Source organism: Protomyces lactucae-debilis (genome assembly GCF_002105105.1).
Source record: "Protomyces lactucae-debilis strain 12-1054 chromosome Unknown BCR37scaffold_11, whole genome shotgun sequence".
Classification (NCBI taxonomy): Eukaryota; Fungi; Ascomycota; class Taphrinomycetes; order Taphrinales; family Protomycetaceae; genus Protomyces; species Protomyces lactucae-debilis.
In genome coordinates this window covers 196-17509 of record NW_024468003.1, presented here as the reverse complement: position 1 = coordinate 17509, position 17314 = coordinate 196, and the positions used below count along the sequence as shown (strand labels likewise).

Below are 17314 nucleotides of genomic sequence, written 5' to 3'. Positions count from 1 at the left end.
TCTTCGCCAGGGTCGGCAGCTGTATGTCCCACTCTGCATCGCCCCGCATCGGCGCCTGCTCCTCTTGGCCGAGTGTTGGTGGTGGTGTATCTGTACAAAAGCTTAAATATCACTTCTACGACGTCGCCGCCTCACTCTTCAGCTGGTACTCGAGCCGCATGTCGCCGCCTTGCTTCCATAGATGCCGCCGCACCATCAGCAGCGTCCAGTCAGGGTCCACGGCAGTGCCGTTCACCCGGATCTCGAGCCAGTCCTCCTCGTTGCCGCCTTTACCTTCTTGCTCCACCACAGAGGACTCTAGCCGCTGCGAGATGTAGGTCAAGGCCTTGCGCACACGAAGACTGCGAGCGGCTCCCAGACGCATAACATTGTCGGGCTGATTGAAGGGATCGCCCAGCTTGCTGCCAGGTAATGGCGCAAAGCAAAAGTAGAGCTTGGCTTGCTCGAGATTGTGCATGGCAGGTGGCATCTCATTCAAGAGTAAGACCTGAGCGAGCCAAGCAGGAAGGATGGAAGAGACCTTGGACAGCTCAGAGGTGAGACCCCCGACCGAACCGCGATAGATGTCCTTTGCCTCGCCTTCACCAGGCTTGAAGTCTGCAATACCAAGCTCCACCTGCTTTGGTACAATGAGCGGCGGCATCGGGTCAAGCGGTACGATCCACGTCTTGCGTGAACCACCATCCTTTTCTTCTTCGACAAAGTGCTTCCGTTGACGCTCGACCACCTCCTTGAAATTGGTGGGCGGCAAATCCGCCGGGGCAGACTTCAAGACTGCAGCTGGCGTCACAGCATCCTTCGGTGTCACCTTGTCAGCGGCAGGCGACTTGGCAGTCTTATTACCCCGCATCCACTTCATTCCCTTCATGAAGGATCCACCACCAGGCGTCTTCATGCCGCCAGGAGTGGTTGGCTCACTGCCGTCCTTCTCATTCTTGTCCTTGCCGTGAGAGTCGGCAAAGTAATCGCCTGCGACCGGCGTTGTTGGCTCTTGAGAGCTCTGCCGAGTATGACCTGGCTTGGCATTGTAAGTGGGCATCGGCGTTGCCAAACCAACCGAACTGCCAGGCGTCTGCATCATGGCGCTGCGTGTTCCACCAGCACTGGGTCTTGGTGTCTCTAGGCCACCACCATTCATGGTCAAATCACCGAGATCGAGCTTTGAAGGCCGGCGTTTGCGCAATCGTGAGCACTCGACAGAGTCGCGCAAGAGTTCTGCATCGATGAGGCCTTTGAAGAGTCCATTCAACATCCACTTGCCAAGATTGAACCGCCTGTTGCGCGTATCAAAGTCAAGCGCCTTTTTGTCCAGCACAGTGTCAAAGTAGGTCTCTGCGTCAAGTAAATTCCGGGGATCCATTTCAACCGTCAGTGCACCCACGCGTGTGTTGACTGAACACCAGCTAGGAATAGCCAACGGGCTTTGTAGCGTGTCCTCGACATGCTCAATGTCCACTTTACCGTAGTCCTTGACTTTTTGACATTGTGCAATATTCCAAAGACTAACAACACCGGCTGTGTCCCGGGTCAGCACATGAATGCGATCGCTCAGCATGACGTGAGCAATGAGGCCGGCTTGTCCCTGTATGGTCGCTTCTGGAGCCTCTCTCTTTGGTTCCAAGCTCTCCACTGATGCTCTCCGCTCAGAGTCAAGACCAAGACTGACGACTGACGCTGCTGAAAAGGTGGAGACTCGGCGTGTTGCACCATTGACTGAGAGCTTTGATCTTGAAATGGACGAATTTTGCGTCTCCATCCTTGACAATGAAGCTTGTAGATTCTCTGGATCATCGAAAGGGTCTGTCGGCATGGTCTCTGTGTCTCGCCAGCGGTTGATGCTGCTCGATGCCGTTGCAGTAAAGAGGTGATCGCCCAGCAATGCAAGACTGTTGATGCTGGAAGACTCTTTGAGCAAAGCAATGGACTCCGTCTTGTCGCCACCGACATGACGCAAATCTGTCTTTGACACAATACCCGAGCGATCTCCTGCGTAAAACACGGCGAGGTCAGGATGCTCGCTGTGTAGTGCCCAGATGGGATCCGAGTGAAAAGTCATGGTGTGTAAGCAACGGCCGGCTGTTGAATCCCAAATCTTGATGGTCGAGTCTGACGATGCCGAAACAAACGTCTTGCCGTCGTCTGAGCACAAGATGGCTCGCACATTATCTGTGTGGCCCACGAACTTCGTGATGCGCTGGGCGCTGCGCGTATCCCACAAGCGAATGACCTTTTCAATGCCACCACTGCAAAGCATGTTGGGTCCAGCGGCCAGGGCATAGACACTTTGTTTCATACCGCCATCGACGCTGTGCTCATTGATGCGCATGCGCTCCCCAGTTCCTGCTGTATCCCAAAGGACGATGTCCCTGTCGAGACCGCCTGTTGCGATCCAATCTGTGGTGAACTTTGGCACCGTCAGACATTTAACATAGTCTCCATGTGAGCCGAGGGTGACGGCTTTGTCCTGTTGCGCTGAATTTGGGCGCCAAGCCTTGACGAGTGTGTCGCTTGAGCAGGTGTATACAGTCTGATAGTCGGCTGAGATGGACATTTGGTTGATCCAGTTGGTATCTGCCTGTATGGACGTCTTCATTCTGCTTGGGCCATGTATTTGATCCACCTGATACTCGAATTCAGAGTCGTTGAACTTGTTGGCACACCGACTCGTGCTCATACTCAGGTCCCATGCTGCAATCACACCGTCGCGGCCCTGTCGTCAGTAAGGAAAGAATACATGAAGTATGCTTACAGCGCTGTAGAGTGTGCCACTGCCTGTGGGGTCGACAGCGAGCGCGTTGACGCCCAATCTGTGACCTGCAGCCTCCGACTCTGTGAGTGGGATTGTGTAGCGGACCAGGAGTCTGCTCATTTGAGCAAAACTTGCCGGAGTAAGAGCCGCTCTTGGCCCTTTGTTGCCGGTGAGCAGTACGCGGATGCAAGTTCCTGGGAAGTGTGGGTGATGCTGCAGCTGCTCGTTGTGGTTTGCGGAGTCGTCGCCCGGCGTCATCTCAAGTCAACAACGACGAGCCAAAGTTGACAGAGTTGAGCCTGTGGACATCAGAGCTGCTGGGTAGTGACTCATTTTATAGAGCTAGACAGGCTGCAGAAGGAGCCGGGCATGATCTATGCAAAGCTTCGAGTATCATGACCCCTGCTACTACGATCTCTCCCCGACTTATACATCCTGGGTCAAACTATTCATTGCTGATCTCTACAAGCTCAAGACAGTACAGGGCTATGAGTCAACCGGTGTGCGGTTCTACAAGAACCACCCTGTCAAATGGATACAGCTCGTGGCCGTGGTTGTGGCAGCAGAAGTCAAGCTGACCGGTCACGAACGCAACATTGCTTATGGAGAGCTCGAACTTGACGACGGCAGCGGTGCAGTTATTTCTGCAAAGCTGCGTGATGAGGTATATTCCTCTGTCGTTATTGCTGCAGGCCCCAAGAGTATCGATATTGGCACGCTTGTCAAGGTGAAAGGCACATTGCAAACCAACTTTGAACAGCACTCCTTCAAGGTGGACAAGGTGCAAGTTCTGCGTGATCCAGCTGCAGAGTTTGTCGCCTGGCAAGAGCGTAATGATGTCCGTCGTCGAGTGCTTGATATACCTTGGCAGCCAGACATCAAAAAGAAGCTACCTCAGGCAATGCGGCATCACGAACGCGTACTCATCAAGGAGGAAGAGAAGAAGGCTGAAGTGGTCGATGTTGCTGCACTTGACCTTGCGGCCCAGAATGTGCGCATGCTCAAGCGGCAACTCATGCAATACCTTCAGAAGTGGAATGTTCAAGTCTTCACTCTGGGCGACCTCTCGAGGGATGTGCGCCTCATGGATGCGGCCAAGGCAGTTGCACATCAGCGATACAAGGCTACATCAGATGAGTCGCAGAGGATCCTTAATACTTGTGCCGCAGAACTCGTCGATGACGGTTTAATTGTCATGTCGCAAGTTGCTCGACGCACATTTTGCACTGTTGGGCTGTGGAATCTAGGGCCTGTTATTGCGAGTGTGCTAGAGCAGTTTGCAGCGAACGGCATCGAAACTGTTCGTGTCAAGGATGTCTGGGAGCAGGTCAAGGGCCTTGGCTTTGCAAAGATCAGCAAGCAGCAAGTGCGGGAGGTGATGCAGGAGCTGGGCACAGAGCGGGAGGTTGGATAAATGTACTCATGTAGCTTCATGCGTAGAGTAACAAGCTGAAGAAGCTTCAAGTTCAAGGTTGACTTGGACGCCATCTGAAGTCCTACTCCTCGACGCGACCAGACCAACGCACTTGATACCTGAGCAGCATCTGCCTCAGCTCACAAGAGTAAGATAATCTATCACTGTTACGCAGCGTATGGGCCGCTCATCACGCTCAAAACCCACTGAGGAGCCGCTTTTGGAACTCCCGGAGGACGGGTCTGAGGAGGAATCTGTTCACTCTGGCGACATGTCACCCGGCGCAGTATCGGAGGATGGAGACGACGACGAGGAAGAGGATGAGGAGGCCGAGGGCGATGAAGACGAAGGCACCGACTCTCGGAATCCGTACACCATCTTGGCCGTAGACAGCAAGGCGACTGAGAAGGACGTCCGATCTGCCTACCGGAAACTAGCACTCAAGACACACCCAGACAAAGTACCTGCTGCTGAGCGCGAAGAGGCAGATGTCAAGTTCAAAGAGATTGCATGGGCTTATGCGATTCTGTCTGATGATAAGAAGCGAAAGCTCTACGACACGACCGGCCGAACTGATGGCGAAGGCGGCGACTTTGACTGGGATGCATTCATGACGCAGCAATATAAAGTGGTCATTGACGAAGGCGTCATTGAGCAAGTCAAGAAGGAATACCAAAACTCGGAAGAAGAGCGCAGAGATGTGGTGGCTGCATACAAAAAGGCCAAGGGCGACTGGACGCGCCTGTTTGAGCAGGTGATGCTCTCTCAAATGCTTGGGGATGATGATGAGACACGCTTCAGAAGGTATATTGATGAGGCGATTGCCAAAGGAGAGAAGAGATACCCAGCGTATGACGAGACGAAGGAGCAAAAGGCCTCGCGGATCCGCAAAGCAGAAAAGGAGGCTGCCCAGGCCGAGAAGCTGCTGGCCAAGCTCAAGTCGAAGGACAAGAGCAATCCTGCGACGATGACTGAGGGCGAGCTTGGAACACTGATTCGGTCTAGGCAGAACAACACACTGGCCAAGATGGATGAGGCTGGAGCTGCTGCACTCGCGAAGCACTACGAGGAGAAGTATGGTACGCCAAAGAAGAAGAAGAAGCGCAGTGCGGGAGAAGCGAGCAGTGAGCCTACGGAGGCGGAGTTCCTTGCTGCCCAGGAGCGGATCAAGCAGCGACGGCAGAAGTAGAGTGCAGTCCTGCTACTATGCTCAGTATGCTGCTACAGCCTGAGTCTTGAGCGTGAGAGTGTTTCCACTTTTTTCCTCTTTATAGCGAGCAGCTCGCCCTCTCGCCCTCTTGCCCCCCAACATATCATCAGTAGGAAACTTATCCTCTTTGAACAGGTACCCAGGATGGCTGCCCTCACCGGTAAGCGTCCTGGGCCTGCTTAGAAAGAATATATTTTTTACTTTGGGCTTCGTACTACGTGCGACATGTTCCCTGCTTCTGCCCTTCAGTGGCAAGCATGGGCGTTCCCGGCTCATAGAGCGTGCTTTCGGCTTACCAACCTTCTGTCCTTGATCCAGCTACAAGGGCGACGGGGGTCATCGCGTACATACTTCTCCCATAGCAAGTCCTCTCTTCCTTCTCTTCTTCCTTTTGTGTGAGCTTGTACGGAGACGACGAAAGCACAGACACAACCAAACACCAACCACCAGCAAAGGCCTCTCCTCTCAGACAGCCAGTGTGTAGCCAGGCGCATCAGCAGCCAAAGGGCCTACTTGCCTTGCCTGCTCCTTGTGTATCGTTGTCCAGCGCATCACACAACGGAGCATATACATATATAAGCCATGGCAGCCTCGTCCAACAGACCCCGCGCCTTCGATGCAGCACACGCCCATTCCTGGCACTGTACGCCATCAATCCAGTACCAGACCATGCTGACAGGCTAGACTACACACCGCGCTCCAATGCGACAACGCCAGCGCAAGCAGAGACCGGCGCACACGACACAGCACCCGCGCGACCTACCCATGTGCGCCAGGCGACTACACCCGCGCCTGCTCCGCAGCCCGTATTTGACGCTGCAAATCCGCGGACGTGGAATCGCTCAGCATCGCGGCTCCTACTGGAAGAGCATCATCGCGACCGGCCGACTGTACGATCTGTCTTGGATCGCCCGTCAGTGCGGACACCCACCCGTCACAGCGCCGCCTCGCGTCCTGCCGGCGACAGGTCTCCACGTACACTGAATGACTGGTCAGAGTATCTGGCGAGCGGTGAGATGACCTCTACACAGGAGCGCGTCGCCATCTTGACTGATGTGTATCGCGCCATGCAACTGGGCTCCACCGCATCAAGTACGAGTTTGGCCCAGCGTCGCCGACCTGCCCCGCATCGTCCACCGCGTTCTCGAGTGGGTACTGGACTCGCGAGTATGTTGCACGACCCAGACTTTGGCGATACATCCGCATACTGGAGTGCCATGGTTTTGACGGACAGCAACACGCGCGGTAATGCACACTCTACGTACCCGCGACGTCCTGGCGGTTCGATCATACAAACCGCTACACTCCTGTCGCAGCAACAGCAAAGACGACGACGCGGCAGTATCGCAAGCATCAACACGGTCAACACGACCAATTCACAGACAACGTTGCCTGAGTACGACGGCGGCGACTGGACACTTCCAGACTACAGAAGCCAGATTTCTTCTCGAGGTAGCATGGAGATCAATGTTTGAATTGTAATAGCCTAGGTTTTCTGAAGCGTGTGTGTGCAGGTAGGTAGCTTAGTTTGATGGCATCTCTTTGACCTTCCTGTTCCTGAACGACATGTCCACATCAAAAATCGAGACGCTCGAGCTCGTGCATGCTCTGCTGGAAGCATTACCAGAGAGGAATCTGTATGCAACGCTCGTACATCTTCTGCCAACGCTGCTCCATGCATATGCAGGACCAAGCGAGGCTTCTGTCACTTTAGCCGCCAAAGAACTCCTGCTTGATGGTGTGGCCAAGTCGGAAGAAATACAAGCTGCCCTAGGCAATGTGACTTTGCTTCAGAGTGTACCACAGGCATTTGAAGCCGGCAGAGAGCGCCATCATGTGCAGCTGAAGCTCTTGGATTTGCTGATATGTGCATACAAAGTTGTCAAGCATGATGCCATCAAGGATGCGATTAGGATCATGTCCAGGAGAGACGAATCTGGCGATGATGTGCTGTACCTTGTTGGATTGATACAGTCCATATCGACACTCTCTCAACTTGAGACAGAGACTGGACATGGCTTGTGCACGCTCCGTGCCATTCTACGCCAACACTATGATGAGCAATCACAATGGTTTCTAGCATGTCTAGTTGATCAAGGCCTGGTCTCGCACGACTCGATCGAGGATGAATTGCTCTGCGTCGAGGTCCTGCGTCTGATTGCCAAGCTGCCGGGATCCGATTGCGTGGCACTTTCGAGCAACTACAGACTGCTGGATCTGCTCCGCGACAGACTTGCATCAGCAAACGAGACAATCCGTGACAAAACGCTGCAATGCTTGGCTACCTTATTCTCGACGATTCCTGACGGCGTTTGGGATATCTTACCAGCAAGGATTGGCAATCCATACATTGCTAGCCTTGGCATGCTGCTCGAGCGCAGTCCAACAAACGCTTGGAAGACGCGCATTTTGGAGGAAAAGTGTCCCGGGGACTATCTCCTACAGCTCTTGGCAGGGCTGTCTAGTACCTTTGAGGCACCGCGTAAGGTGAGCTACTACCACTGTCACCAACTCGCAACGTGGCAACAAGGCGTGGCATTGTTGTGTGGCAGCGAAGGTGTCCTGGCCTTGCTCACGAACGGGAAGGGCGAGTATCATGATATCGTGACGAAGCATGAGATTATGAGCAAGGCTCTCGAGACATTAAGAGCAGATGATGGCTGCGGCCGAGACTTGTCTGGTGGCCACAGACGCAAGATTGAAGCGTTTGTCAATGCAGGACCCTTTGCGAGAGTAGCGGACGGCAGCATGCAGGTCGCTTCACAGACCACTTGATCTAGTCGCATGGACGCGCTTCTGCCAGAGATCATGCAGCTAGTCTTCATCTCGATCAGTACTGATTCATATCAGCTCGATCATGATCGCTGCATGTCCACATCAAACATTGACTTGATGCGATGCGATGAATAAGCAGTTCATCGCAAAGGCAGTGTGGGTGACCTGGCAATGCTCACCAACAAAAAAGGTGAGTACAATGATCTCGTCACGAAGCATGAGATTATGACAAGGCACTCGAGACGTTGAGAGCAGATGGTGACTGTGGCCGAGACTTGTCTGGTGGCCACAGACGCATGATTGAAGCGTTTGTCAATGCGAGATCCTTTGCGCCAGTAGAGAGGGCCGGTATGCAGGCCGCTTCACACACGACTTGGACTAATCAGCATGGACGCGCTTCTGCCAGAGCTCTTCAAGCTGGATTTCATCTCGCCCTTGCTCAGTAAAGAGCTGCAGGATGAGGCCCGATTTGCCCGCATCGATGAAGATCCAGCGCAGACGATCGTCGTCCACTTGGTAGCTTGCTTTTCCTAGCATCTTTCTGCGTCTGCGGCGCTTGACCTTTGTGTTTTCCCAATTAACGAGCCCCTCAATGCGTGGTGCACCGCCATGTTTCCGTAGATAGCCCTTTAGAGATTCGGCAGAAGAACGGAGCTGTCTTTCTGACTGAGCCGTGCACAAGATCATCATACAATCATCTCCCCAGGGATTCTCGCGCTGACGCAAGTCGAGCAATTTGATGTCTTGCAAGATCAAGTCTTGCACAAGGTACGTCAGCAATGGCGACAAGATGGGTGGCGCGCTCGCCGGCACAGCAGGAATGGGAGCTTGACGTGCTGGCGATGCATGATCAAATTGCTTGTTGTACTGCATGAACCAGGGCACAGTCTTGGTCTCTGTAGGTACTGGGCCAGTCTCTGTAGTAGACTCTATGGGCGCTTGCAGCGGCCTGGCAAAAGGCCGAGTGCGCGGGTAGCCCACCGACTTGAGCGAGGAGAAGCATCTCACTTGTCTTTTGAGCATACGAGCAGCTATGGCCGGAGAGAGCAGAGCAGAGCAGAGCAGAGCTGATGAAGCAGGAAAGTCGTCTAAGCTGCTGGTGGCCTTCTGCTGGCGACTTTCGCTGGCGACGACAAAACAGCGCGGCGCAACCAGACAGACACCAAAGCACCAGACACACCGCATCTCAGCAGGCCACATAGCCATGAATCTGACCCTCTACGCGGTCCAAGGCATCGTCATCCTCGATAACACAGGACAACGTATCTTTGCTCGCTACTTTTCCCCGCCGCACAGCAACAATGCGACCAGTACCGTAACCGGCACCACGACAGCACACAGCTCGACCGCGCTGGCGCACAACGTCACAACGCAAAAGACCTTTGAGAAGGCTCTCTTCAAAAAGACGCAGAAGCAAAATGCAGATGTTGTCTTGTTTGACGGACGGGTGGTATGCTACAAGTCATCTGCAGACTTGGTCATGTATGTGATTGGCAACGGCGACGAGAATGAGCTCATGATTTATGCTGTGGTACTTGCCCTGCGAGAGTCACTTGAGCTGCTTTTACGCGTTAGCATTGACAAGCGTGTCCTCCAAGAACAGTACGACTTGCTGGCGATCACAGTAGATGAGATTTGCGACGACGGCGTCATCTTGGAGACGGACCCAGTGACAATCTCCACACGCGTCACACGCGCGCCGACGGGCATGGAAGGCGGAGTGCCTCTCGACTTTTCAGAGAAGGGCCTCTTGAATGCGTACCAAATGGCAAAGAAGGAGCTGGCAGACCGGATTTTACGAGGCTAGCGCACGCATGCTATGATGATGCCAGTAGTGTTCTAGCAAGCTCTACACCATCCTTGACCTTTTGTGTCTCTCCCTTTGGTACCATGATTGCCTTGGAAACTTGTTTGCGCAAGAACCAGTCTACACCGTCCCGCAGCGCCTTGTGCTCCGCGGTTTGTATCCGTTGAAATATGCCGATGAGTCCTTTGTCATCCACCTTGATGAAGATCTCGCTGAACAAGATGTTGAGCAGTAACTTCGTCTGCGCTTGTAGTCTTGAAAAGGTGAGCATCTTGAGTACAGTGAGTGGCAACGCTCCATGAGCAATCAGGCCGCCGTAAAACTTGGCGCAATTGACAATCTTGCGCATGCTCACCTCTTCCCGATGTCCTGCTGCTCCGATCTGAGTCTCCTCCTCGCCCAACTCACGAAAGAGGTCCCACAAACAGAATTGCAGGGAAATGCGCATGCCATGCCGCTCAACAAGTCCTTTGGCAATGTACAGATAGTAAGGGTTGAAGCGCTCTTCGCCGCCAACAAGCATCACGAGCACACGCGAGATTTCAGCTTCCTGAGACTTTTTCAATCTGAGGGACAGCAAATTTGTGATGCACTCAAGGTAGTCGCCACTCGACAAAATGGTAATGAAGATTTGCTTGCGGATGGGGTGTGTGAGGCGATATGCTTTGGCTAGCGTTTGCAACTCTTGCGACACTGGCTCTTGTTCCACTGAGGCTCTAGTCTTTGGTGTCTCTCCTGCCCAGCTCGCACCAACAAGCCACCACTTACCGCGCGTGTCGACATGCCGAATATCATCGAGCGAGACACGCAAGGCTTCCGGCGCTGAGCCCGTTTTGCTGTCCAGGTTGCCAATGAACTTGCGCAGCCTGGTACGAAGGTCTTTGATGGTCGCTCCGTCCTGTGGCACCTTGTTGTTTTTGAGGTTGATGAGCGTGTCGATCATAAACTGCGTTCGGGCAGAAACGTGCGAGGTTTTGCTGACTTGTTCTTGCAGCAGCGCAAGGATATCACGAAGAGCACTTGGATCATCACTTCGTAGGGATGAGCCGCACGACTTGACAATGAGCAATAGCGCTTCAACGTGCTCCTCCGTGAGCGACGTCAGCGCTTCTCGGACGAAATCGTAGATGAGGTTTGCCCCAACAACATCAAAATTGTAGAGCTCCACCAAGAGTGGCAAGAGATCCTTGCCCTTGTCGATGCTCTCCACCAGCGATTGAACCATGGAGGCAGCAAATTCCGTGCCATGCGTCTTGAACAAGGCAGCGACGAGCGCTGCGTACTGCACAACAAAAGCTTCTGGGTGCTTTCCAGCCACGATGGATTGTATCAATGTTGCAAGTGATGCATTGACCTGGCCACGAGGGTTGGCAGCGTAGATATGCTCGAGCTCCGTGTAAGTTGTGGCGATGTTGGCTGCGGAAAGACGATTGAGATGACCTTTTAGCTGCCTATCAAGCTGAGAATTGCCTTGTACTTTGCGTAACGCAGGTGGGATGTAAGCAGAAGTTATCGTGCTTGCGATTGCTGGTTCGTAGATGGATGGCCGCGGTATGGCAGGCGCCTGCGCAACATCATCTGCAGAGATCCCATTGGTCTCGTCTTCCACATCTTCCTCAGTCGCCGCCTCAACCTGAGAACTTGCGTCGGTCTCATACTCGAGCAGGCTTTCTCCCCGGGGCCAGTCAAGACCGTCAAACAAGTCATCGAGTCCGTCCTGGTCGTCTCCTGCCGCGCCGCTGTTTCCGAGCTTCGCCTCCCAGTAATCAATTTCGCGATCATCTTGTTCCATCAAGACCTCTTCGTGTGTACGCGGCCGCTCCTGCTTGCGCGCCTGTAGCGGCACTACCTCTGTCGGCTTTTCATCTGACTCGGCTGGCTGGTATAGCTTGCGTTTTTTGCGCGGCTCTTGGCCTTGAGCGCGCTGCGGCCTGCGCCTGGACTGTACGCCGAGCTCCTGCTGCAGCGCCTTGGGCAGCTTGAGCTTAGCCATGAATACCCGTTGTCGCACACCGTAAAGTCTTGTCAACGTCTTAGTCGTTGCAAAATTGCGGCGTGCGACCAGATCCAGACAACCACGCCCAGCAGAGTACACATCCACGTCAAAAGTGACAGTGAGCCTGGCAATGTACGGCTTTGCAGAGACTACATCATGTTGCAGCTGTCCACAAGACGATCTCCTCAAATGAATATGCAAGTCAAGCAAGTTGAAACTTCTGCAACGTCAAGTCTCGACAGTGGCAACCTAGGCCTGTTTGATCACACGCTGCTAGCTACATTCTGTCGTATGTCGTGGTCACCCTCCTGCTGCTTCTCTCAGTATCCTGAAAAAGCTCTCACAGGGCCTGCCGCACTGCACACCCCAACAACCACTCTCCACATCATATCACAATTCAACAACCATCCTTTTCAATATGGCTTCTTCACCATTGACGACACCTATGGCGGCCGAAGAGGTGGTCATCACCAAGCAGGCGTTCAAGGCCTTGCAAGGGGCATTTGGATGGACTTGACATGCATTATGTGCACTGATGCTGTTTATCTCTTATGGCTATTCAATCTGTCGCTGGAAATCCGCAGAAGGCTGCCAGTCGAATTAACAACTATCCAGCATCCCACACATCCGCCGCATACCCGCCAGAACAGTCTTTCGAATGCAGTAAAAGGTGATCTAGCATCGCAAGGCATGTTTCTGATAGGAGAAGTTGGGCGATGGCTCTCAAGTCGACAGGTTGCAGATCTTTGACCAATTTCCTACTGCTTGGCAAGTCAAGATGACCATTGACTGCCTTGCCCTTCAATCACTTCATCTTATGCTACTGGCGTTGCGATGCGGCAAGATCTCTATGGACTAGGACTTGACTGTGCAATTTGTGCAGAATCCAAGAGTTCCACTGACTGTCAGCATCTTAATCGCTGTCGCACCGGTAGCACTTCATCACTGCGAGGTTTCTGGTGCATCCATGGCTACTCTGTTGATTGATATGAAGCACTTGGCTTTGGCGGAGTAAGGCGTCGCAATGTTCATCTTTGGCTCCAGCCTGTACAAGAACGGCAATTGGCTTATTGACATGGCGGCCGTGCTCAGCATGACAAGCGACTCCTGCAGCAATCTCCAAGCAACAGGCGCTCTGCATCACAGATTGGCAAGACAATCTCTGAGCAAGATGCTTCGAATTGTGGACGTCTTATGGCTTTTACTACTCGTGCAATGGCTCGTCCGTCACGTCTCGCTTGCAGCGCAGCAAGAGTCCTTGCAGCAGAAGCTCCATCGTTGGCGCGGCAGCCTCAGCAACGCTGACGTCAAGTGCGTTTGATTGCTCAGTCATCACTTGTACGACCGTCTACTTTTCATGTTTACGCTTCTTCCGTCTTTGCTAAACCAACCGCCGACGTCCAGCGCATGGTCTTAGCTCAGTTTTGCAAGCTCAGTTTGGCAATGAGTCTCGCCTGGAAGCTACCTGGAGTCTCTCTCGGCGCCAGCATCCTAAGCTCTGTCTGAAACGCCGTTTTTGTTCATGCAACGCCGCCGCTTGATCAGCCTAGCCTGCCAGCTAGTCCTGCTTTCATCGACGTCTTTGCCATCGACCACCGCAGGCTTGATCTCCACCTCGAACGCCACCGCTAGCTCAATCTCTGTTGCCCTCGCAATGACTGCGACAGACACAGGGACTTGCATCGCGGAGCACGGCTTCTGCAGACATTGCTCTTCAATGATAGGCGGCTGACTTGTGCTACTGCAGCTGCACAGTTCAGACACGGCATCAACCATCTGCAGCTCAACAGCCAATTGTACAGTCAAGCGTGCCTGCTTCATGTCAATTGACAAAGTTCACCAAAAAAGAACACCACACCACAAGAACTATGAGCACACATCATCGTCTAGCGTCCGTAGCGGACATCTAATCAAAAATCTAACACTGCCATCCTTCTCCATGACCATCAATTGACCTTGCCTCTTCTTTTGACGCCGCTTGCACCTGTATTTCACCACACCCTCAAAGTCAGTTTCGAGGTAAATGGACAAGTACAGGTCTAATGATGTCCAGAAGAGACCCTGAAGAGCATCTGCCTGCTACGACTCTGCCTGATGAGCTACAGAAATGTGGTGGCTACTGTGGGCGAGTACTTAACGACGACGACTCCCACTTTTGCCCCTCAGAGCAACACACCGCTCTGTATTGTTCTTCACCATTGACGACACCTATGTCGGCCGAAGAGGTGGTCATCACCAAGCAGGCGTTCAAGGCCTTGCAAGGGCAATTGGACCATGTCAAGCTTCACCTGGGCCAGACGGACGCTCGGCTGCAAGCATTGACGGCGCAGGTTGAGCTGTTGAATGCCAACATCCTCAACTTGGCTGGCACAGTCAAATCGCTACAGCTTGCACCCGGACCTACTATAGCGTTCACAAAGGCTCCAGCAGAATTGCTGTTGCTTGTGTTCGCTGGAACCGAGCAAGTGCCCATGCAGCTCGTGCTGAATGACGAATACAAGCTTGCAATCCCCACGCCTCTTCCCTTTGTCTGGAGCACGGACTCTGAGGTGACGCAGATGCAGGCTGCGATCGAGTGGCTGAGAGCACTGGCCCTACCTGGCGTTTCTGTCCTTGATGCACGTACTGTGCGTCTGCATCACGTGGCGCCCATTCCTCAAGCCGGCGGCGGCACACAGCTTCAAAAGTTTGAGGGAAGACCTGACCTGATGCTCGTATCCTATCCTCAGCGCTACCTAGAGCTGAACTACTTACTCTCTGGTTCTGGAGGAAGAGCCCTCATCGAGCTAAAAAAGAATTGCTTCTACCACAACCCTGCTGTTGGCGAGCGAGTTCCTGTGCCAGCGCACATGGACCAGGCACGACTCCAACTCGTGGCGGCAAACACCACCCGCATACGTCCGCCGCATATGCTGGTCATCCTGACTGATTTGACATCGGCAGCTTTCTTGAAGATGGAAGAGGGCAAGGATTCGTGGAGGTTTCACCTGTGCCATGATCCGAAGGATTTCATCGCCTGCATGCATCTTGCCATGCAAGAATTTGAAAGAGGCGAAGGACCAGGCATCTTTTACGACTTCCCTGTATCTACATAAACCTTCGTAGTACATCCTTACCCTGCTGGTGTGGCGACATAGTTGCAAGTGAGCGTTCTGTTTGTGGTTCCGGCCCACTTTGTGACTGTGCAATTGCGCGATGGCTTTGGTGAAGTGTAGAACTACGCGACTGATTCACGATATCCAAAACTACAAATAGTGCTGAGTGCTTGCGCTGTAGGAAGTGCAGGTCGTTCAGGTGAAGGCGGAGGGCATCAGAAACTGAGGTCCTTGCGGCGGCCAGACCTGCTCGCAGAAGTTGACGACAGATGACAGAATTTGCTGGCACCTCCAGTGTGCACGATATGAAGAATGTTGAAGACAAGACTATTCGCGCATCACCAAATCTCTTGCCGCCCACTCTTGATGCGAAGGAATCTTACATGCAAGCTTGGTTCCAGCGCCTGGGCGAAGACATCAGGCAGATTCGCGATCAAGTTCAGGAATTGCAGGTTGCTCCCCGAAGAACTGTAAAGGAGATGTCAACAGCATTCCACTTGCCCAAAACCCCTCCAGAAACAGTCGCACATGAATCAACCACGTCCACCGAGTGTCTTCACGGCCCGAGCGACAGCCAGGACAGTCAAACACTCGATCGTAATCGTTCGTGGCATGATACATCTCTGAAACTCATTGAAGACGTTCAAAATATACGCTTCGGGCTTCTGGCTTTGCAGCAGGCACGTGCGAGAGATGAGGCTCTACCCATACTTCTAGAGTCGTCTAGGGTTCCCACAGAGGTTGCTATGCTTTTTCGTGCTTCATTACAAGAAAAATGCCTCGACCTGAGCAGTCTTCGCGCCGCTGCTTTGCCAGACAAGGTAGTGCCTTTCATTTGGCCAGACGAAGACTTGGCGTCCAGTGCCTGCTTGAGGGCTTTCTATCTCTGGTTTTGTGCGCTTGAAATTGTCTCAATTAGCTATTGTCCGGCGCGCGATCTCGAGCTCAACTTGACCTTTGAGTATCAGCGCGAGTATGAAATCATCGGTTACTGCGACTTTGTTGTCGTCGAGCAAGGCCTCCACGTACTGCCGGCTTCCATGGTACAGTATCAGGGCTATGGCTTTCTGAAAGTTGTTCGAAGCAGTGTGACTGTGGCATCGCGAGCGTGGATCGAATGTATGTTTCATTTGTTTGCCATCAATAAGCTCAAGCAAGAGGCACCATACCAGATTGTCATTCTTACCAACATGCAGCAAGCGGTCATCTTTCGTTTGGTCTCTCGAACAGAGTTTTGCTATGCTCAGATTGACTCCATGGACATGCTTGCAGCAGCGCTCGCGGCAGCATTTGCCGAGCGAAGAGCTATACAAAAGGGCATACCATCTACTGGGATATTTTATGACAGTGAACTTCCTGTGAAGATGGAGGACCCAGTGGACGATGTTGCCGACATGGGGGACTTTCTGGATGAGATGACTGAAGATGAACGCAAGCTGTACAAGAGGGAACAATTTTGGATCAAAAATTATCGCGCAGGCCGAGAACAGGCGCGACATCTGGCCCGTGCCCCTTTGCTTTACCCGGACGATTTGTGAGTTACAGTCGCGATCAATAAGCAGTTTGTAAGCAATTTGATCGAGCAAGCGAGATGAGGCGGGAGTCCCTATATTGCACCATCTTGACCGCCGACCATGCGCCGACTCAAAGATAAAGGAAGCTGAGAGAAAGTTGCCTCCAACGTCAAGTGAAAGTTGCTCGCCATCTTCTGTCCTACTCGTTCTATCCTTCTTCAAAAATCTGGGTTGAGCAGGCGTTTTGATCGTGAGCCAACAAAGTTTGGTCTCGAAGAAGCCCGCGCATTCCTTCCATCACCTCACACCGCGAGGATACTGCGACATCTCAGAAGCGCAATCTGTGATATTCTACGGTGTCATTGCGGCCAAGACCTTCTTGTAATGGTGCGCGAGCAGGAGGGGACGAATGCTTGTGCTGAAGACAGGACGTGGGCGAGATGTCTGCACTTCTTGTCGATTGCCAAAGTCCACCAAGAAAAGAACACCACAGCACAAGAACTACGAGCACACATCATCGTCTAGCGTCCGTAGCAGACATCTAATGAAGAATTGAACACTGCCATCCTTCTCTATGACCTTCAATTGACCTCGCAGCTTCTTTTGACGCCGCTTGCACCTGTATTTCACCACACCCTCAAATACCGTTTCGAGGTAAATGGTCGAGTAGAGGTCTAATGATGTCCAGAAGGGGCCCTGAAGAGCATCTGTCTGCTACGACTCTGCCTGATGGGCTACAGAAATGTGGTGGCTA

At 53.0% G+C, this 17314-nt stretch overlaps 9 protein-coding genes across 9 annotated transcripts; 6 read left to right on the top strand and 3 right to left on the bottom strand.

Moving 5' to 3' along the window:
• Positions 1-79: 79 nt before the first annotated feature.
• On the bottom strand, positions 80-3294 carry BCR37DRAFT_40371 (WD40-repeat-containing domain protein). The gene is made up of 2 exons (XM_040872022.1): positions 2750-3294; positions 80-2710 (listed from the first exon to the last, which is right to left on the bottom strand). The coding sequence occupies exons 1-2, from the start codon at positions 3005-3007 to the stop codon at positions 116-118; spliced, it is 2853 nt and encodes a 950-aa protein (XP_040724695.1). The 5' UTR covers positions 3008-3294; the 3' UTR covers positions 80-115.
• On the top strand, positions 3145-5757 carry BCR37DRAFT_404517 (uncharacterized protein; the record flags this gene model as incomplete). Its single annotated transcript, XM_040872060.1, has 4 exons — positions 3145-3249; positions 3291-4154; positions 4291-4311; positions 4339-5757. The coding sequence occupies 4 exons, from the start codon at positions 3145-3147 to the stop codon at positions 5350-5352; spliced, it is 2004 nt and encodes a 667-aa protein (XP_040724694.1). The 3' UTR covers positions 5353-5757.
• A 198-nt stretch (positions 5758-5955) lies between these two features.
• BCR37DRAFT_393197 (uncharacterized protein) lies at positions 5956-6848 on the top strand (the record flags this gene model as incomplete). Its single annotated transcript, XM_040871269.1, has 2 exons — positions 5956-6016; positions 6058-6848. 2 exons carry the CDS (start codon positions 5956-5958, stop codon positions 6846-6848), a joined length of 852 nt encoding a protein of 283 aa, XP_040724693.1.
• Positions 6849-6939: 91 nt separating this feature from the next.
• On the top strand, positions 6940-8148 carry BCR37DRAFT_393196 (uncharacterized protein; the record flags this gene model as incomplete). The annotated part of the gene is made up of 1 exon (XM_040871268.1): positions 6940-8148. One exon carries the CDS (start codon positions 6940-6942, stop codon positions 8146-8148), a length of 1209 nt encoding a protein of 402 aa, XP_040724692.1.
• Positions 8149-8526: 378 nt separating this feature from the next.
• BCR37DRAFT_393195 (uncharacterized protein) lies at positions 8527-9171 on the bottom strand (the record flags this gene model as incomplete). Its single annotated transcript, XM_040871267.1, has 1 exon — positions 8527-9171. One exon carries the CDS (start codon positions 9169-9171, stop codon positions 8527-8529), a length of 645 nt encoding a protein of 214 aa, XP_040724691.1.
• Positions 9172-9352: 181 nt separating this feature from the next.
• Positions 9353-9955, top strand: BCR37DRAFT_393194 (Longin-like domain-containing protein; the record flags this gene model as incomplete). Its single annotated transcript, XM_040871266.1, has 1 exon — positions 9353-9955. The coding sequence occupies one exon, from the start codon at positions 9353-9355 to the stop codon at positions 9953-9955; it is 603 nt and encodes a 200-aa protein (XP_040724690.1).
• Positions 9956-10010: 55 nt separating this feature from the next.
• BCR37DRAFT_341244 (armadillo-type protein) lies at positions 10011-11456 on the bottom strand (the record flags this gene model as incomplete). The annotated part of the gene is made up of 1 exon (XM_040867387.1): positions 10011-11456. A coding segment is annotated over one exon (1446 nt), but the record flags the coding sequence as incomplete, so codon positions are not given.
• Positions 11457-13838: 2382 nt separating this feature from the next.
• On the top strand, positions 13839-15502 carry BCR37DRAFT_40739 (uncharacterized protein). Its single transcript, XM_040872120.1, has one exon. The coding sequence runs from the start codon at positions 13994-13996 to the stop codon at positions 15044-15046; it is 1053 nt and encodes a 350-aa protein (XP_040724688.1). The 5' UTR covers positions 13839-13993; the 3' UTR covers positions 15047-15502.
• On the top strand, positions 15316-16584 carry BCR37DRAFT_393191 (uncharacterized protein; the record flags this gene model as incomplete). Its single annotated transcript, XM_040871265.1, has 1 exon — positions 15316-16584. The coding sequence occupies one exon, from the start codon at positions 15316-15318 to the stop codon at positions 16582-16584; it is 1269 nt and encodes a 422-aa protein (XP_040724687.1).
• Positions 16585-17314: the final 730 nt, after the last annotated feature.